This window comes from Aptenodytes forsteri, unplaced genomic scaffold, assembly GCF_000699145.1.
Source record: "Aptenodytes forsteri isolate BGI_AS27 unplaced genomic scaffold, ASM69914v1 Scaffold11, whole genome shotgun sequence".
NCBI lineage: Eukaryota > Metazoa > Chordata > Aves > Sphenisciformes > Spheniscidae > Aptenodytes > Aptenodytes forsteri.
Window position 1 is genome coordinate 4,734,936 of NW_008794155.1, and position 22,010 is coordinate 4,756,945.

General features: G+C 37.6%; 1 protein-coding gene across 1 annotated transcript in view; it reads left to right on the forward strand.

Moving 5' to 3' along the window:
- NCKAP5 (NCK associated protein 5) overlaps positions 1-22,010 on the forward strand; it is a 467,588-nt gene that overhangs the window by 353,152 nt on the left and 92,426 nt on the right. The window contains exons 10-11 of the mRNA XM_019472169.1: positions 4,736-4,774; positions 10,926-11,045. Of these exons, the coding sequence (XP_019327714.1) occupies positions 4,736-4,774; positions 10,926-11,045 (159 nt within the window). The remainder of the gene's footprint in view (positions 1-4,735; positions 4,775-10,925; positions 11,046-22,010) is intronic.

A 22,010-nucleotide genomic window follows, 5' to 3' on the forward strand; every position in this document is an offset into this window, starting at 1 on the left:
ACTTTATTATCTTCAATGTTACGTTGGCTGTTTTCAGTTCTTCCATATTACCACCGCTGTATCCATCTTCTCCCACTGTGTCAACTTTTTCAGGAGAAAGAGCTTCTCGTCACTTGTGGTTTTGTGCTTCCCTGCTTGATTTTTTGTTTGCTTATCTTCTTCCTTTTTTGTCTTCTGTTTTGTGTGTAGTGACCTCTCTTGTCCTTCCCCATGGCTTGGTATCACTTTTTTCTTCTCCCCCTTTCAGCCCCCACAATGCTTTGGCAGTGGCACTGTAACCAGCATTGTTTTAGCTGACACAAATTTGGAACTAATCCTTTCTGATCACTGAGGTGAAGAAGTTGTTGCCAGTGACTCAGGCAACAAACCCATATTTAATAATTGCAAGTTCTGCAGAGTCCCAGGTTAGCACCCACCTGAGCACATTCCCTTGGTGGAGCTTCACAAGAAATCGCATGTTCTCACCCTACTTCATTATAGTAACAATAAAGAGATAGGAGATGAGACATAAATGTAATTAGTGAATAACCCAATCAATGATTGTGAAAACCTTCACTTCCAGCCAGAGTCTTCTGAGGATGTGTTGTATGTGACAAAGTCCTTTCCAAACACAGATTCTTACTGGAGATCTTAAGAAAATAAAATGCTTTTCATAAATCTTGTTATGAAAAGGAAAAAAAAAAGTCTTCCACTTGAAAATTTCTTTCCTTTAAGACTTTAAGTCTGATGCTTCCTCTGTTCATAACTCTTCTCACACCAACCCCACTTCTTGAAGGTGAAAATCTCTTCAGGCCTTCCCTAGTTTGGGCTTCAGGACTTCTTCAGCAGTTTTTAGGAGCAGATGTATCCTCAACAGCTATGTATCGGTCTGTGCTGCAGCTCCATTTTGCCCCAGGGAGACCTGATGGGTTTAAAGGGAGGAACACAGATGTTCCTGAGAACACGAGGCTGTGATCACACCCAAACCTGAGACACCTAAGCCTGCCACCAAAAAAATTGAGTGCCTACTACAACCATTATTTTAATTTTGCCTCTGAAGTCCGATTAATTATGAGTGTATTGAACTTCTCCTGGGCTGATACACAAGGAGTGCTTACCTCCAAAGCTAGTACCTAACCATTCTGGCTAGTTACATGTTTGGGATGCTTGACAGGCCTTTTAGGTAATGAAGGTTGGGAACATCGTTTGATAACTATTGGGAGAATGCTGCCAGCTTTCACTCATCATTGAGCATCCTCAGATTGCAGCTTTTCTTCCCTGGACACAGGCAAACTCTGCTCAGGGTACTCAACCATCATTTAATCTGGCCACCCTGCCAATAGTGTCCCTGCTTGGTCCCTCAGGCCTCTACAGCCATGTGATAAGGACACTTGCTATGCACAGCGTGCTTTCTGCTGAGGTGTTGGTAGCCATTAAGCTGCATATGAAGGTAGTAAAAATAACCACCGTGATTTTTCTGTCTACGTGTGACAAAAAGATACCAGAGCTGAGTTTTTAAAGCTATGCCTGCCATTATTTTCTCTCATTTTTCTTTTTTTATCAATGATTTTACATAGTTCTTTTCATTCATATAATGTGCCACATTTAATGTATGAATGCTTGCACCTGTGACTTAAAAATGCATGCTCTGTAATCGTTTTCATAGTAAAATTCAGTGAAACTCAAATGTTCACAGACATGAAATCTGAAAAGGATATGGGTCAAGCTGAAGTGAGTCCTTTATGAATTTTAATAAATATTCACTGATTTTTAAAGTAGTTGTTCACCTGTGAAGTGTACATATAAACAACTTTAAAACAGTATTTGGAAGAAGGTGTCATTGAAATGTTCCAGTACTTGCTGAATAAGAAAAGAGCTCATTTAATTTCAGAAATAATCCATAAACATATCTGTCACTGAAAAATTTAATGCAAAAACCAGGATTGCCGTCTTGTACCTTTGGGGTTTGAGGTTAACATGCTTAATCCTAGTTTCCTATCCTGGAATTCAGCAGTCAGTTTATTGGTAAGTGGCAATGTCATGGTTATTCACATCACTGTGTCAGCTGAGATTTCTGTCAAACTTCGCCATACTTACCTGCAGGAAATTGTGCAACTTAGGATAGATTATATTTTTGCTGATATTTTAAGAATTAGCTAATCAAAAATACAAAGTTACCTTAAAAAGGCATTCTATTTTTAAGATTTGAATAAAATATAAGACCTTTCGTTTTAGTACACTTGAAATGTCTTTGTGCGAATGAAACCATAAGTTAAAGGCAGCTGTGTAAAATCTCAGTACTTGTAAAAGGTATAACAGTTGTTATACTAGGGTCTCTTTTCTTTGATTCATTCTTTTATACCTTTTCTATTAAGACCACTTTATAACATGTATATGTAAACATAATTGTGTAAGGAAAAAGTGAAGCTGGATCTTTTCTCTCTTTTATTGCAATCCACAAAAGGAAACCTCACCTAAAGATCTTGGCTATTAAGTTCAAAGGAAAGGCAGGCAGTGTGAAGGCAAGCAGTGTCATCTCCTACATAACAGCAGACTAAGGAACCGGCCATCTCTATTCTATTCCTTGTTTCACCTTGATTAACTGCATGAATCACAGGTCAAAATCACATTTTACAGCCTGCTTTTTACTGGGATTGAGCCGCGGTTCTGCCTCATATCAGTGGGAATTTCACATATTCTGCATCTCATAAGTCAGTCCCTCTGCCTTCAGTGGTCTCAGTTTCCTCAGTTTTCGGTTGTTGTCAGTTTTGTAGTGCTGGCTTATGTTGTTCATTCATATCCATGGTGTCTCGATACCTGTAATTAAAAATTAAGTAGATCTGCTAGCTTAGCAGTTTATTTCCATCTGGACACTAGCGCTGCTGTAGGAGTGGAATGGCAACCTCATTTCAAATGCAAAAGTTTGGATATGATTCCACTTAATGACTGCTAAATTAATTTTAGTAACTGCAGAACATTTCACTGAAGGCTTCCCATCTCTGTTCCTGCTGAAAACCAAGAATACAGACCTGAAAATCTTTGAATGGTAATAGCAACGCAGTTTGCCAAGTTGCTAGATACTAGAATAAAACAACCTCATTTTGTAAAGAAACTAGTAACATATCTCATTGAGATCTATGGGAGCTATGGATCACTGGCAGGTGCTTTCATTTAGATACCTAACTTCATACACTCAAAGCTGGAAAATTTGTCACATATGCATCGGCAAGTTCAGTTTTTTCCCATTTGGAAGATTATGCCATTTACACTCCTCTGTGCAATATATAAAGCTATAGGAGTAATTTAGTAGGCTATTCTGTTGTGAGTGACTAGTACATACTTCAAAGAACGTTTTAGTTCTTCCTTGGTAAAGTAACTCCATGTCAGAAAGTAAAGAAATAATGTATTTGGTATGGTTTGTTCAATTTTCAGGTAGAGCAAACAGACGTTAAAAGTACATGCCAGAAAGAACACTGTCGGATGTAGATCCTGAAAGCCTATAGGGCAAGGCACATGGTTCTTCAAAACTGTAACATATTTACTTCTGTTGGTTATTACTGTTCTAATATTAGTCTGTGTCTTCTGTTAAATCATGTATAGAGCTATTTTATGGGACCATTGTTCCATGGGCTGCCTTAAGTTAGGGACCAGTTTGGAGAAAAAAAATTGATACTAGGCAATTTTATGAGAGTATGAATCAAATGTAACTTTCAGATCTAACAGAATTGAATTATTTACAGAAATGAATTAGCTTCAACTCTTTCCTCACAACTCAGTTGACATCAATGGTGTGGGGTTTTTTCTTTTAATTTGCCAAGAGTAAGAAGAATCAATGCAGATTTGGTGATACCTGCATATGCTTTACTGTAATTTCTGAAAGCCAAAACCAAGCCAGAAATCATAACTACTGTCTCTTTTTGCACAGAGTGAGATCTCTAGTTGCTCTGCCTAAATGCAAGAGCAAAAATATAGGCAAACACATTGTGTGATAACATATGCTTATATAGTTTTAAATTACATTAGAAATGTAACATACAAGTTAGACATTGTCAACAGAAAATCTTATCTCAGTCCCTCTTTCTGTCCCTCCTTCTTCCCCTTCCCTGCCCCTATGCCTGCTGGTAAATATAAATTAGAAAGGATGTATTAAATATATAACTTCAAAAATTCCCAGTTGAATATATAGTTCTACTAATCAATGGTGTGTAATCTCATTCAAGTCAATTATGCTATGTGGTGTGAATGCCTTCCAACCACATTCTGATGACAGTAGGTACTTTAATTTTCTGTGGCACTTTATGGTTTCTGCTTGTCATGATAGATGTACCATTTTATCAATATTGAATCAACAAACAATTAAACTTCATGAAAACATTCAGGACTCCATCCTCGACTGGTAAAAATCAGCTCTAGTGAATGCAGGCAATCCGTGCTGATGCACACCAGCTGCATATAGGACTGTGAGGTTTTAATTTAGTCCAAAGAAGAGATGACAGAAGTTAACCAAATGTCCATCATGTCATACTGCAATTGATACAATACACGTTTGTTTATAATGAGGACTAGGACAGAAGTAGTTAGCGTGCATTTCATGTATTCTTACTAGTATTACCTGATGAAAATACTAGTAAATAATGAAAATACTAGAATTGGTGGTGGTTGTAGATGGAAAGTGGAATGTAAAGCCACAAAAGAAGGTATTGTTATGCATAAACACACGGTAACATACTTAAACTATTTTATTTATTTATTTCAGGTAGCTAATCAGGTTGTTCAGGCTCTACTTACTCAAAAGGTAAGTTGTGGTTTAGGTATTGTGGTATAACTTAAAGCTTGCAGATGTTCATTGTTCATTTGAGAAATACATGTTCTTATATAGTATACATTTTTTAACGATGTTCACACATTTAATTGCCAAGGCTGCCACATGTCAGGCCCAAAGTCAAGTTTTTTGTAATCCAAATGAATAAAAATCCATGAGACTGTACATCTTTATGGCTTGGTCATATAGGACCCATATCCAATTTTTATTGTTTACCTACATTGAGACAATAGCAACTGAAAATCCTTCCTCCAGATGGTGATTTTTCCATTCGCTGTCCATAACAAGTTATGTCGCTCCCACAGTCCATTCCTGTGGAACGTAAAACAGATAAATTACAGTGCAGGTCAGTAGCTGGCAAGCTCACTCACATTCATTGGAAGGAAAGACTTCCTGGTGTGGGCCTGTGCTTCCCTGAGTAAAAGAGAAGGCTCCATGTATAGAATGGGGGTTTGGCTACTCTATTTGTGGGCTGGGAACCAGCAAAAGAGAACATGCATTTTGTCTTAAAAAACCTTTTGCTGTCCTCCTGCTCCATTCTCCTGGGTAAGCAAGGGAAGTACTGCACAGGTAAAATTCTTGTAGGGTGATTGCAAACCTGGCAGAATGAAAAGATTCACTATGGCTTCTATAAAGGTCAGTTCTGGATCAAATCAAGTCTGTCCAAATGGTTGGATATGAAGTGTGGTTGTTTCAGATAGAACCTAGTGGGAGGAGTAATATTAAAAATTAGCTTGCTAAAATGAAAAAGTGATCTGGAAAAAAAATAAGATTAAATTAAACAGAGAGAAAAGCAAGGTAATACTTACAAGCAGAAATAATCAGCTGCCCAGAGAGGGTAGGGAATAACTGGTAGGACAGTTCTACAAAAAAGTGGTCTTTGATTTGAACATGATTCCATGATGTCATTTTGTTGGGGGTGGGTGGGGGGTGGGGTGGGTGAAAGACAAACAAAGTATAAAGATCTATAATAATAAGCTATGAACCTTTCAATATTCATGAAATGATCCTTTGTGAGATCTAGACCACTTGATGAATGTGGCATTACTAAATTCTTTGGATCATTTAGCTTTAAAAGACGAGTCTGAAAGAGACATAAATACAGTCTTTTAGTGCAGATAATGCAAAGAAGAATATAAACTGTTTTGTCTACACTGAATGACAGGACAAGAAATAACGTTCTTAAAATGCAGCAAGAAACACCAAGTTAAGATCATCAAAAACCTCTGCCACATGCCCAAAAGCCTTCTAGATGCAAATATAGCAAAGTGCTGGAATAGCTTTTGGAGAGTGGCTCCAAAGCCTCCATTATGGACGTCATTCGAAACAGCAGAACGCTCCCGCAAAGGGGGTGAGCAGGGACTGAGGGTGACAGCAGGGCAGGCAGGATGCTACGCATCCAGTGTCAGGGTGGGGCCTGGAGGCCCTGATCAGGGTCAGCCTTGGTCCCAAGTTCGCTGGGCAGGTCCATGGGAAGGAGGCAGGTCTGAGTGAAGCCAAGCCAGGGGGTCAGGACGCAGCTCAGGATCAAGGCGGCAGGAGGCTGGGTGTGGGCGTAGCTGCAAGGTGGGTGCTGCGCGGCTCAGACATGAACGAGATGACCTTGAACTCTGCCAACTAAACTCCTAAAAGTGGGGAGTGTGCCCTGACAGCAGGATAGACAAACATCCGCACCCATAAACATCTGCACCGAAGTGAATGGTAAATAGGTGCAGAAGGTTGCGTTTGGCCATCTGCACGTCAGAGAGAAGGCTGGATACCCTTCTCAGCTCCTTACTGGGCAGATTTTTTGTGCATCAATTTTATGACATTCTGGATAGATTAAAAGATGCACAGAGAGATGTTCTGATCCCATTAAGTCTGCTCTTGGGTATCCTGCCCTGAAGACAGAGATGTCCAGGTGGCCTGTAGGTGAGTGATGCAAGACTCAGGAGGGTGCAGTTACCTGTTACATAGATAACACATTCCTGTGGCCCAAGCTAGCATCAGGAATCCAGAACTAATAACGTTCCCTAAATCTCTTCACCCGGCAGTTGTGGCCGCAAAACAGCGACACAGCTGTTACCACAGGTTAGGGGTGAAAGTATCATTGTTCAATCCCATGGTTTTTTGATGGCACAACAAAGCCTTTTACTCTAGAAGAGGGATATTGCCTTACAGCAATTGGAAGTGTTGTAGCTTGGAGGTGATTTGTGCAAACCACAACATATGGGGAAGCTTGCACTGCTGCTATCTCTGCTGTATTACTTACTCTTCCCGTACTCTGTGTACACATATGCTGTATGGTCTGTGTATCATCAGAGGACTGCAGTCTGCAGAGCTATTGCTGTAACACCTTTTAGAAACATAACTTCAGCTGTTTAAAAAAAATCCCAAATCTTTGTTTCAATACAGCTTAAATGGAAATTGAGGCATTTTCTCATATTAATACACACAAAAACCTCATCCACGTTTTGTAATATAAAACCATATGTGATTAAATATTTACCAGAGGGTTAATCTCAATATATTAATCTCTAGTTTGGGAATATTATGGTTGTTTCCCAAATGAAGAGAGGAGCTTCCTGAGTCCCTTTGCAAAGGTGTCAGACATTTTGATGACTACATACTTTCTCAGTAATTAATCCTCCCAAACCCATAGGAACCAAGGAGTTAATATGGATACAATAAAAACAGATTTGAATACATTTAATAAAGTGATTTACTTAGTATTGATGGGATTTAACAACTGCTTACCTATTACTGAGTAATAACAGCTAATTTAATATCCATAGAAAGAGGAAAGAGAGTACTCTTCTAAATGCTAATGAATATTAACTGTTACAGTACTCCTGACACCATTCATGCAAGTCCTTTTATAAGAAAAGACAGGAACACAATAGCATACAATAAAGAGGAAATTGGACTCCTCACACCAGTCCCAAATAGGTAGATATCGGAATCCAAATAGTAACTAGTAAACAGATAAATCTACTGTTGTACAGCTAAGCAGTAAGACAGAGCCAGTCATGCCACAGTGAGATAACACACCTCTGGGGCACAGTGAGACATGAAGAAAAGCTGAGAGCTTTCAGAAAATGGAGAAGAGTGATTTTGTACAGTAACGCACGCTGAGTAGGCTTTGCTGTGAATTTGAAATTGTCCCTCAAGGACTAATTTTTGCTTAAATTAAGTATATGCTGTAATGTAACAAATAAAGCACTGTGTACTCGCCAGTATGTGGAAGGACTGTGATTCCACTGAGAGATTCTGGTGACACAAATTGAGTGAGCAAAGCTTGAGTGATTTATCAATGTCACTGAAACCTTGAAATGGAATTACAGTCTTAAATGTGCACTTTTCAAGTATATAATTTGTTACAGTACATATAGAATTTCTCTAATATGAGGCTTATTTTTACTGTGACTATGGAGAAAGTATATTAAATTGAGATTTGTGCTGAATTAGCCACGCAGCAAAATTTCACAATTCTATGTAGCAAAATTATATGGATTTTTTACCACTTACTAATAGCAAATTTTACCTCTGGGAAATTTAAGAAGTCAGAAAAACAACAAAATGATTTGAGACAAACCTGTATGCTCTGATACTTACTGGAAGCATCCATTCTTTCTCCTTCCACCCAAAGACTTTTCATATCACATGAGATGATAGGAGTGCTGGAGACTGGATTCCCCCCCCCCCATGAAAGACCTGGATAAGCAGTTTGAAATTTGAGTTACACCACTTAATGAAATTGTTTTGTGATCTATATATCTGCTCTTTGCATATTACCCCACTCCACAGGAGTGTGTTCAGGAGAATACTTTTTTACTCTGGGTTCTGTATGAAAGTTATTTCTTCTTCTTTTTCATCAATGAAATAAAAAAGAAGTGAATTAAGAGTTAAAACAGAAGAAGCATCTTCAGAGGAAGAGCAGCGTATTTCTGGAACCTCTAATGAGGGAATTGAATCCCATTTTGGAGAAGAGTGAGTCTCATACTGAAGAGAAAAAGTAAGAATAGAGAGATGCTTGGATATTACTATAGTGAGACCATAGGAATACCTTAGATATGTGGGAGATTGCTATCCTAATGGCTGGTCATTTTGCCCACAGGAGAGGAATTACATGCTTCAGACATTTGGTAGTTGTATTAATTGGTAATTTCAGGACTTCAACTTTCTAAACTCAGACTTTATTTTACCAGAATACTGCTACCTTAATGTGCCTCATTTCTCCTCTGGACTATGTGTGGCATTACCATTGGCACTGTTTATAGCATCTGGGCGGGTAATCTACTATCTTATATTTCACTTTTTACAGAAAGTCTAAAGTTTGAAACATAAATCTTATGGTTTTAAAGCTTAAGATAGGAAGGTTTTAAGCAGAGGCATTGCTAAGATTTAAATTTTTTCTACATTGTCAGTTTCTGTGAATAATTTTTCCCTTTCAGTGCACTTAGTAGTGTTGAAATGTTAAAAACTGTTGTAACAGCTAAGGCTCTGTTTTAAATTCCCTGATTATTTGTGAAAGGCAGATAATGATGGGTCTTGATGCTTGCAGTTTCCTAACAGAGATTGCCTTGTGTAAGACCAGAGACAAGAGGTCTCACTGACAGAAATCAAAGCTTTAGGGCTTTACAAAGCATCAAACTCAAGATTTTGTGGGGGTCGTGTTGGAAGGCTCTAGCAATTTTACTTGAACAGCCACTTGACAGCCACCTAAAACAAATATTAAGAAACTATCAGGAGAAAATAACCGCATTTATCCAGTAGTATCATGAAATCTGATACATACTATATGCATAAAAAGATGTTCACAATTTTCTGAAAGTCTCAAGATGAGCTTGTTTTATTGTGTGTTCACCTTTTATAACCTCAGTGCTGGTTACAGTGGAGACTAGAGCAACTGTAGGCAAGAATTTAAGCTACATCTGACTACCGTTTCCTCCTCTGAGTTGTTTTCTCATAAGGCTAGGTCACCATGTTGATAATGGTATTGACAGGACAGCATATGGGGATCCAGAGGCCTGTTTCTCCACTTTCATATGGTGGAAAGTAGTATCAGCTAGGCAATACCACAGGGCAGCAACTGTCCTAAATTTAAAGGAATATGGGAAAGTATTTTGGAGATTTAATTTTTTTTTATGGCTGCAGCTTACTATTTTTATATGTAATCTTTATTAGGAGACTGCTCTTCCTGATTTATGAAGCTCTCACACCTCAAAATGGACATCTGCACAAATTACACTGAAAGGCTGAGTGTCAGATTCTGTTCTCTCTCCAAAATTCTCTTTCTGATAGAATCCTGTATTCCTTCAAGTGGCCAGGAAAAGCAGGTCTTACATTGAAGACAGACAGACAGACAGACAGACGGATAGATAGATATTTGCTGTATCTGAAAGCCATTAATGGCTCCTTCATGATGATGCTGACTCAGCCTTGGCTAAAAGACCTGCATCTTTCAGTTTCGACAGTAATGTCCTGTGCCTTAAGATGCAGAGGTTTTACACTCCACCTCTGCTTCTAATGGCCTATTTTAAGGCTTTTTGGTACCTCATGTTGGAAACGACAGGCAGGATCATAGTACCACATGTGTCTGGTGCACCAACATCTTACTATGGCCTAGCCAGCTCTACAGTGGCAAGTTACAGTGGGGAAGATACAGACCACCCCCAATATGCCAGCCAGAAATGCTGACTTGGTTATTCCAGAAAAAGCAAGGAGGGGATCAGACTTCAGAAGAGTACCTTGAAGGCACAGTACCACTTTGAACTTCTTCCTGGTTTGGTATAGCTTATGCTTTTTCCTTAGTTTATGCTTATTACAATATTCGTATCTTAATTGCTGCTTTCTGCTTTGTGTCGGCTGCAAAATGAAACACATTGCTAGCAAAGTCACTTTTCATACTCACAGAAAACTCCAAAAGGATGTGTCAGGTAACTACTGTTTCTCATTACAAGATTTTTTTAATGTTATCCTGTGATGATCAAACAACCAGAGAAAATGAAGTAGCACATTTTTCTGATTTGTACTATTTTAAAAGTTGTATATGTATTTCTTCTTAGTATCTGACATTACTTAGAGCTTTTTAAGTGCTCCTGTTACCTGCTTTCTAATCTTCCTATTTTCCCTTGTGCTGCAGGATCTGAGGGAGGAATGTATAAAGCTGAAAACAAGAGTTTTTGATTTGGAACAACAGAATCGAACATTAAGTGTGCTTTTCCAGCAGAGAGTCAAACCAGCTTCTGACCTCCTTCTTCAGGTAGGAAATGGCCTTTGCAGAAGGCAAGCTATGAGCTTTATATTTCTCACAATTATAAAATATTTTTCTTCTTTTTAAGGTTACGTCAATAAGCAGGAAATGACAGTTGATAGATTTAATACATTAGAAGAATATCCGTTATCTATAATCTGATACCATTGAAACTGAAAGTGTACGCCGATGACCTATGACTACATATTATGTGCAAATGTGGAGAAAGGAGCACACCTGCAGAGTAACTTTTTTAGGTGCTTCTTCACTATGATAAATGGAATGATATGGGTTCATTATCCCTCTGCAGGGGAGAAGCTCGGATTCCTTAACATTCTGCTTGATGGTGAACAGTGTAATTTCCTGTGAGAAGACAGCCCATTTATTTAACTTTTGCCATATGTGTTACAAGGACTTAAGTACATCTTCACAGGCTTAGAGTGATTTTTTTTTCCAATGTTTTATGGGAGGATATAGCTGAGAAGCCAATTGACCCATCTCCCACTCCTTTGCCGTTCTGGAATAATAAGAGATGTTTCAGTATCCCTTTTCATTTGCCAAAGTCCATTATTGTGAATTAATCCATTGCTTTGTCATCTTTTTGTAGAAGTAGAATTGCTTTGCAGAAATTGCAACAAATCTGACCATGAGCTAGGAGAACAGTAAATGAGGACTAATTAAAACTTTGCAGGTTTCTAACAATAGGGCAAATTCTGGTTTTAGCAATATATTTTATTTCATATTAGAGAAAAAGTCATTCATTTTGGAGGAGAAATTTGGGTCATGTCAGCTAGGTAAGTGATATTAAATGTGTATCTTATTTGAATCCTCTGATGCTGTGTGTCTGTATCTCAAAGTCAAATTGGGCCCTTGCACTGTTGCTTGACAGCTGAGAGCTGCTAACTCTCATCAGCTTGGGCTGTTTATTGAGGAGACACGGTCTGCTCACCAGCTGGTGCTTAAAGGCAAGGGAATCCCCACGGTGAGGGCAAATAGCTATTCTTACTGTGAAACTCTGAAGCACAGGCAGAGTAGTGCCAGGTCACCATCACAGGGATCTGGGTTCTTGCGTTATCCTCAGATTCTTGTTCTGTCTCTTGATTTTGTGTTGATTTAGGTATTGCTAGGTCAAGACCTTCTCTCTTCTGATTTCTTCTCCCTTGCCCCCTGCTTTCTTTCCTGTTTGTTCATCCTTCATAGACTGCTGTGTAGCACTGATTTATCTTTATGCATTCAGAGTTTCTGACACATCCACCACAACATGGACCTTTATTGCTCACTTCTTCTGCTTTTGACAGTCACATCACCTGCTCCTTCTTCCTGGTTTTGAGGGTTTTTTTCCTCTATTTTTATTTTTATTTCTTTTTTCTGTTTCCAAAGTGCCTGACTCTAGTCTATGTTAGTATTGGGTTAGATTGCACAGAAGTCATACGTTGCACATTCTTTATTACAGATATGGCTCTTCTTCCCAATTCCTTGTGTGGCAACAATAAAGCCAGGTTATTCTGGGAGTGTTATAGAAGTGTTAGATAGCATCTGAAAAGTGGGATCAATGCTTTGACTTGAGTTCCTTGAAACTGGATTATGTCACTGCTGTGAAAGAAGTTGAAAGAGATGAACCTGCATCAAGTGGAAGAAAGAACCAAATGATCTAGCAGGTTTTCCTGAGGGATTCTGACTGTTTTACAACATTGCTCCTGCACGGTTTGGCAGGAACTAATGTGTATAGATTTTTTTCCCCCCTTTTCACTTGCTTTGTCTTTATTGGCTGAGGAAGAAAGAAAATTAAGATCATTCACAAAGCCCAGGTCTCCCAGACAGCAGCAAAATTTGCTGTTATGTCCCTACTCTTGCTATCAACAGATTTTAACCCCCCTGGGGAAAAAAAGCAGAGAACAAGTTGCAGTGTATATCAGAAAATGAAGAACTTCTTTTAATACACTTCATATGTTGTTTTTTACAAAAAAAAAAAAACAGTAAATTTGTGAGTTTCCAAAAATTTACTTATCCTTTAACTGTACTCCAGACTTGAATAAATGGTGTGTAGTCTGTGATCTTGCAGTCTGAGATGTAAAATCTGAAGAAGGGTGTTTTCTTAGGGCTGAAATTAAGCAAATATTGTTTTGTGCCTGCATAGAACTGAAGCACAGTTTGTATTATGTCTTCTTGGAAATGCATACATCCGAGATTTAGAGCAGTAGCTAAATATTTGTTTAAATCTGTCACTCTACAGAAGAGTACCAAATATGTGGTTAAGGACATTCCTGTTAAATCATGACCCTAATCAGAGTGAATGGGCAAATACTGGTAAGGGGGACGGGGAGGGGGATGACACACATGGTGTTAATTTCACCTTTCCTGTACTGTCTGATGTAATACAGTTCAATTTTATTTACATGCTAATCTCCTCCTAGGAGTATTCACACTCAGTACAATTAAAAATCTTGAAGAATGCTGCAGAAGAGGGTATAAGCTAAAAATAAATAGTATTAGTTACTTTTTCTGCATATCAACTTCTGTGATTTGATTGTATATTACCATCAAATTATTCTGTCATTGACATTAGAAGACTCTTGTATTAAAGAGTAAGCTTATTTTTAAACCGCAAACATTCTTGACATCTTAGATTTCAAAGGAAACATAGATTTCTTAAAAAAAAGATTTCACCATTGCCCTAGGTTTTTTGTATATTTGATTTTAAGCAAATAATACATGATACATATTATTTTTAGAAATCAGATCATTCGCATTTTTTTCAAAGAAAAGATTGGTACCAGTGTTCTGAATCTGACTGTAGAATAATGGCCCGTATACCATACCAATTGCACTATGTTGTTTTTCCTCATGCTTCTTACACAGATCAAAAAGAAAAGCTGATTGCTACCAATTAAAAAAAAAAATCACGTAGTAAGGTTTTCATGACTGCTTCAGGAATCCTTCGCTGTAAAACTATTATTAAAAGTATTACACTTTCATGCATTTACAAGTGTAAGTACTCATGAAATCGGAGGGCCTAATAGTATTTTAAAAGAAATAGGCGTGTTTTCTTGAGGCATGTGATTATGTATATTGCCATGTAAGTTCTTTGCTACTAGAAATTTTGCTGTGCTTACTGCTTGTAGGGAGAGTGGCACAGAGGATATGTCACTCCTGTCATGAAAAGATTAAGTAATGCTGATGCAAAATGTAAGGAGGAAGAAGAGATAACTCAAGCTTTTTTTGTTGTTACCTCTTTTGTATTGTAGATGATTTTAAGGGCTACCCTATATTTCTGGGGATATTCTTTCTAGCTGAAGGGTGTGATTTACAGAGCCGGTGTTAGGTTAGATAAATAAAGAGGAGCCTGATCACCTATTTTTTTTAATTTAATTTAATTTAATTTTATTTTATTTTATTTTATTTTATTTTGTTCAGCCAATCTCTCTTCTTAAACGAAGAAGCCTTGGAAAAGTGTTTCTGTCTCAGCACATTTGGAAGAAGAGCAATAGTTTGAGTTAAAAACTAGCACAGAGGAGTAGCTTCTGCCCAAGCAGCCTTCATTTTCCTCAGTTACTGTTGCTAAAAAGAGGTGAAATTCTGCCTGTCATAGCAAGAGATGTTTGGGAAAAGAAAACCAGGAACTCCGTTTTAGTGAGCCACCTTGTATTTCATCTGGCAGTGGGAGAAATAGTTGGAATAATAGACTTAAGATTTAAAATTGGGTAGAGAGAAACTGGTTGGAAGTGAAGAGGGAAATTTGTGGAGGTGATATACAGAAGGTTGCTGAAGGGGTAATTCTGCCTGTCATAGCAAGAGATGTTTGGGAAAAGAAAACCAGGAACTCCGTTTTAGTGAGCCACCTTGTATTTCATCTGGCAGTGGGAGAAATAGTTGGAATAATAGACTTAAGATTTAAAATTGGGTAGAGAGAAACTGGTTGGAAGTGAAGAGGGAAATTTGTGGAGGTGATATACAGAAGGTTGCTGAAGGGGTAAGATAAATCCAAAGAAAGGATACAAGAGTAGGAATAAGAAGCCTTAGATGAAACGTAACACCTCTGCTTTGCCCATGGCCATGTATAGCATCTGCATTTTTAAATGTGAATGTCAACATCATTATATTTCTGTCTTTGCCTTATTTTTTCTAAATGATGCAGTGTTTTCTTCAAAGAAACTTCCAACTGCTAAAATCACCAAATTACAGAGTTTTTCCACTTCTTAGCTATGTTCTTAGCTATGTTGTCTCACAGACTTGTTTTGGCTTTATCAGGTATAGGCTGCTCAGTCTTGTGACACAGATCTTTTCACAGATCTTTGTCTTGTAGTTAGCCCTCTCTTTCCACTCCTACCTGAAAATACAACTAATGACATTGAACCTGATTCTGATATTACATATCCCCCTTTCACAACAATGATGACTTCTATAAAGTTACTGAGAATAACAGGGGTCAGGGTTTGCCTTCTGATAGATAACACAGTAATTTTTTTATATTATGTATCTCTCGTTATATAAATTCAACGTGTTTGTTAGCTGAATTCTTCCCATGGATGAAGACTTGCTTTCACTTTTCACCCAGAAGTTTGCTGTCACAGTTTTTTTATAAAGCATGCAGGGAACCTTCAGTGAAATGTGTTAAAAAGTGGCAAGCAGTAACATTTATTGAGTTGATTTATTTGATTAAATAAGTAATAAAATTTTCATATTTGGGAAAGTATAAAATAATATTTCTAATCATAAGATTTACAGTATCTCTGATCCTAAACTATATTTTTATTGCCATTTTATTTCCATCATAAAAATTCTACTTTATCAACTCCAGAACAAAGCAGGGAGGACTCGAAGCATCTATTTTCTCCTTGTGTTCCTCTGGCTAGATTAGTTTCATTTATTACTCATGGACCATCCACATTGTTTAATTTTATGTCTAAAATTTTGTCTAGAATGCTACAGCACAGTCTGCTGAATTCTCAGAAAGTCAATTTAAATAATAACTACTTTGTTATAACTGCATTGATATTAGCTCTTTTAATAACCTGACAACTATGCCCTAACTTATGCGATAGAGTATAGCTGTACATACTTAGATGGAAACAGTTGTACAACGTAGCAGGAAGGGGTAAATTGCACCAACGACATTATTATATATGGGAAGAAAATGAGGACAATTACTTGCCCTAACACCTGACAAAAGGAGATGAAATATCTGGCCTCAGAGTCTGACCTCTGGTTCAGACGTCGTTAGACATGATGATGTCTGAATGCAGAAGGTTAAAAGTGAAGTTACATTACTTTACAGCAATCAAATATACGAAATATTTAAGTATTTCAGAAAGTAAGCATCTGAGGGTTTGAAATTAAAACTAAAGATCATCATGCACTGTTAGAAAACAGTTTGTCAGCAGTCCAAAGTATATTTAAATAACTGGAACATTATATGCTGAGCAGCAGCATAATTCCCATCTGACAGAAGCCAGCTACTAGTCCTACCTTGTGCCTCTGGGCTCTTCAGCGAGCAGGCAGACTTGAGACCAAGATCAGCAAATTGTGTTCGAAGTTTTGAAACCCCTGCAGTTGACCTGCTTATTTTCTTAGTTCACATTTGTTCCTTTGTATCCGTCAGATTGTCAGGGTACTCTTATCTGCAAATCTTCTGAAAAGTTCCAGCTCCAGAACAAACTCTGTCCTTTTCTTCCCAGTAAACATACAAATAGAAATCCAGTGTTGCAGTAGCTGTAGTGATATGTACTTGCTCAGGAATCAGGATGGTGGCTTGAGGGAGAAATTAATTTCAGATCTACTAATTGTTTCAGCAGTAGTGGAAAACTGCTTAAAAGTTACGACAATCTCAAGGGCTGTATCAACAGACAAAAAGGTAATCACATAAATTTAAAGCATGTTTGAGATATATTAAGTTTAAAATAGTACATTAAACTTTATCCAAGAATTACGTTGCCGGTAGAGCACCTACGAAGAAGTGAGGTGGTGGTTTTTACACCATTTGCAGTTCTCAAAAGATTTCAGGCTGTAGCCCTGCTGGAGTGCTTTCTCCAGATCAAGGCTACCAAAGGTGCACAATTACTGTCATGAAGATCCTGTCCCAGGAAAAAGCATCCAGTCTTGTAGCAGTCAGAAATTATAGGAATGCTTCTGTGTAACAGGAATCAAGATAGCGATCTAGTAAGGAACACTCAAAGATTTTTGAGACGTTCAAGAACAAGTTAAAGGAACATTTCTTCATGTGAAGCTGCTGATGTCATTATTTCCAGTCTTGCATTATCTCAGTAAACTGGTACCTACTTTCTATTTCTGTCATGTCCTCACTCACCAATAACATCTGAGAAGACAGAAATACAAAGCTTTGAATCTCTGTATTTCATCTCAGCTCAAATCATCAACATGTAGTAATACATTATAAACCATATTTCTTACTCGCTCTGTTTGCAGCTCCAAATATATGCTGAAGAAACATTACAGAAATAAAGTGTTCATGACAGCCTACTGGTTAGATGAATGGGTGACCAAAGTCAGTGATGAGAGAAGGAAAGGAAATAGCCCCCTCCGAAGAAACTCCATCTAACCTCCCTAAGTTAGGTCGTATGACTTCTAGTTTTGAATGAACAGCAGCAGCATAATACCAGAATTAGGCTCATATCTGATATCCAGCCAGCTCTGGAAGGAGGCTCTGAGATAAGCAGATTTTTGGGAGGGCACTGAGAATCACTGGATGTCATCCGCAGCAGTGGCTCTCTACAGGGCATCTCTAGTCACAGGGACTTTGGCTTGTAAGTATGTAAATCACAGCCGTTCTGTGTAGACCTCCAAGAAGCTTTGTGAGATCCCTCGAGCGAAATGGCTGAGGTGGCTTTTCTTGTCCCTCAAGAACACCGGTCTGTAACATGGGGGAATCCCGACCTGCTCTTTTCTGACGAGGGAAACTATAAAACTTTCATTCTTAAAAGAAAACATTTGCCAAAATGATTTCTGGATCTAAATCTAATTCAGGCTGATAAAGGAACATCACAAAAATTTTTGTTATGGACCATGGCATGATGTATGAGAGGAGAGGTACGGCATTATCCCTCACAACATTTAAAACTAAAGCAAACAAAGCACAGCTAGAGGTTCAGTGGAGAACAGTATTTTATTGAGGGAGTTAGATCAACTGACCTGACAGGTCTGCTCCATCTGTAATTTGTGTTTTGGTGATCTCCCTTCTTGTCAGACTGTTGTCCCTTATTTCAGCACCTAAATTCTTACCAATTTTCTCTAAAACAAAAAGAAAGTATTAACTAAAGCTCACTAGGCATATAGTTCTGATGAAAATGATAATGCTTTTAAGAGAAAATTACCTCCAACCGCTAGAATTTCATATGTCCAAGTACTTTAACTAGCCTTGAGAAGTTCCAAAGAAAAGCGCTGAAAGGTTTTCCATATCTACACAAACGTGACATTTTGTGATACAATTTTAAATACATAATTTTCAGATACCAAATCTAAATATGAGCTTTTCTCATTATTCTAATGATAATAAATTGCTACAGAGATACCCAAAACAGTAAATCAAATGAGCAAATAATCTTTAGGAAAGCCACAAGTGATCTTTGGTGAAGTATTTATGAATGATTTTGACTGAGGAGAGCAATATTTTTTAAGTTTTGAAGAAATATACAGGCATTGTTCTGAAGAGCAAAGACAGTTTTTCAGAGTAAGCACATGTCAAGAAAACTGTGGGGCTGTACTGATGTGACAGGCCTTAACAACAAAAGTGAGATTTTACTGCCTATTTTTTAGACAAAGAAAAATATGCAACTGACACGATGAATCATAGACTTCTCTTTATTTTATGCAAAGACTTTTATTATCAGCGATGATACACATGATGGCAGGAATCCAATATGGCATTTGAAACCCTAAGCAAGTATGTGGGCTGACTCATTAAATACAAGAATGTTTTTCATGTTTTTTCCTATTATTGTGTACATTCAGTATGGGAATAAATTTAAGAAAGAAGGAAGGAGCTCCACAATACGAAATAGTATTGCTATATTCCTTTCCAAACTTGCCCTGCTTCAAACTTCTAATAAGCATTAAAAAGGTAAGCTTTTTTATTCCATGCAGTTATATTTAACCTACAACAACGCTTAACCTGTTGGATGCTATTTCAGCCTGCTCTGTTTGCTGAATGTATTAGCAAGATGCATTAGCAACTTATCATGTAACTCCCTGCATAAATGGTCAAGTGTAAGTATAGAGGCTGATTAGAGGCAGCCTTTATTCTAGATTGTGAACTTTGTGAAAACTCCATGAGAGGTACTCATGTGTTTATGTTTTGTGTGACCAACAGATCCATTTTTTTGTCTGATATGTTTCTGGTTTTGCAGATTACAATTTTTTTTATATATATATTTGGTGTATATAAGTCAAGAGTCATTCATTCAGGTTTCCTTTCTAAATGGAAAAATCTTTCTCACTGACATTCTGATAGCAAAAATTGGCATGGATTTGTTCTAATGTTATCACAGTATGTGCTGTGGTAAGTACAAGCCACGTGTTACATGTAAGAGTGTAAGTTCATGTCATCAGGTCAACTTTGAAAGCCTCCCCATTTTGGATTTCACAGTGGGATAAAGTAGTAGCCACTGCAAGCCCTGCTTAAATACAATATGCACAAACAACAGGTGTGCTAGATAATTGTTTTCTCATCATGGTGCATATTTCACAGTCCATAACTCCCAAATGAAATACCAAAAGAATGCATAAAATTAAATGATTCACAGATTTAGAGGTCGTCTTCTTGTGGTGGTAAAGTGGGAATCTATTGAAATTCTAAAGCAGTATAGAAATATAGGCATTATTATTACAGATGTGTCATTTTCTTCTTATTGCACTAATGGAGCTAAGTATGTAGTTTGTTTTTGTTTTCTTTAGACTTTGAAACTTAAATGAAGGATAACTGCAAAAGTGTGTGTATATGAAACAAATAACAATAGATAAAGGATTAAATTCATCTGTTATTACACTCAATACATGTTAAACTTCATTTATATTTTACTTTATAACTGTGGTTTTGTTACTGTTATTTAAGTGTAGTGGCACTTTGCAGACATGAAGCAATATGGAATTATGGCTCTTCTACTTAAAATCAGGTGTGCCAAGTAAGTAATCTACTTGGTAACGTTTAAGCTGTTCAGATTATATCAGGTCAGTGTAATTTGCTAGTAATTTTAAATTATACATTCCATCAAATGAATCAAACTAACATTATGCTAAGTGGTTTATAGCACATAAGATTACTCAATAGGTATTTTCTGCTGCCATCTGTTATGAAAAAAAAATTTTCCTGTGATATACTTGGTATGTTTTGCATACTCTTATGGATACTGCACATAGAAGAAAGGGGTGGTAATTAGAATAAAATGCTATTCATAAGGAATCATAAAACACCTACTGAACCAACCCCATCTTTTAGTATTGAATTTTACTAATGCTCTCCTTTGTTTCCCAAATGACCTATCTTCTTTAATGATGGTTTGGATACTGGTAAGATTCAAATACTCATCCAAAGGCTGTGACACTATTGACTAAATCTCTGTTGACTTCGCTGAGAATGCGAAATACTGTATTGCAAGATAAAATCAGCACGTGGATGCTCAGTGAAACTGAAGAGTCCATAGATTCAAATCATCCAAAGGCTGTGACACTATTGACTAAATCTCTGTTGACTTCGCTGAGAATGCGAAATACTGTATTGCAAGATAAAATCAGCACGTGGATGCTCAGTGAAACTGAAGAGTCCATTAGTGCCTTAACTCTTAAATTACCATCTGGGTATCTCTCTTGATAAGGACAAGCTAAAAGGAAAAGTTACCTTTGTCATTAAATCTTTAACAATGTGATATTGACAGACGAGTCTTTCTGTATTTTTAGCATTTTTAGATTGCATTCATGCTCATTTCTTCCTCTGGATGAGAGCAAGCCGTGTTTCATTAGTCACTAACTGATGTCTGGGAGCAGGGAGGAGCAGTGATTTGTCTGTGTCCTGTGTGCGTTACAAGGGCATCTTCGACATTATGAATTAAACTCTATCTTACTGCATTACAAGTATGGAAACCAGACTGCCAAAGTAATGGCATCTTGAATTAATATCAGTGCTTTAAAAATCTCAAATATACGCCCACTCTTCACTTCATCTTTCTGGTATACAGTTTCAGAGATGAACTACTTAATTTTGTAGTGTTTTGATGCTAAATTTTTATATTAAGTCATATTTTAAAAGCAGAAATGCTCCATCTGTTTTTTTTAAGTAAGTTTCCTATTATTTGCTCTTAACTCCGTTTTTTTTCTCTAAACAAGCCTTGTGTACTTTTCCTGTACAGTAAATACAGGCACAGGTCTAGGCACAATTATTATTGATTATAGATACTGCAAGCGTGAACATGAATCAGAGATTAGCACTGTATTTTAGAGGCTCACTTAAATTTATTCCACTAAATGGTCCTTAGGAGATCTTGGCAATAATTAGAAATATGGGTACTCTCAGCTCTGTTACCAGTCTTCACTAGTTCATGGGGGAATAACAAATGGAATTAACCTTTGATTTAGGTCTTTAGGTCCTTCATGCACACCAGACCAGACTTTCAGGTGTTAGGGCATTGTGCTGAGCTCCTCTAAAAATCTGGCTACTTATTTGGTGCCAAATTGGGAGCTGACCCCTTCTGAAATTCCTATGTAATACCTCCTAAGGCCTACTTTTACCTACCGTGAAAAAACCATCCATTGACAAGGGCACAGATTCCTAACCAAATGTTGGCACCCCTTCTTCTGAGCACAGGCAGCTGCCGAAAGGGTCTGCAGCTATCGGCCATCTATGCTAGAGGTAAAGCTCACAGCTGCTTCAAGCCTGGGGACAGGCTGCCTCTGGTACTGGCTGCAGGGTGGGAGAGGGGACTCTCTTCAATGTCATTGTATGCCAGGGCCTGGCACTCCAGGGCTGGT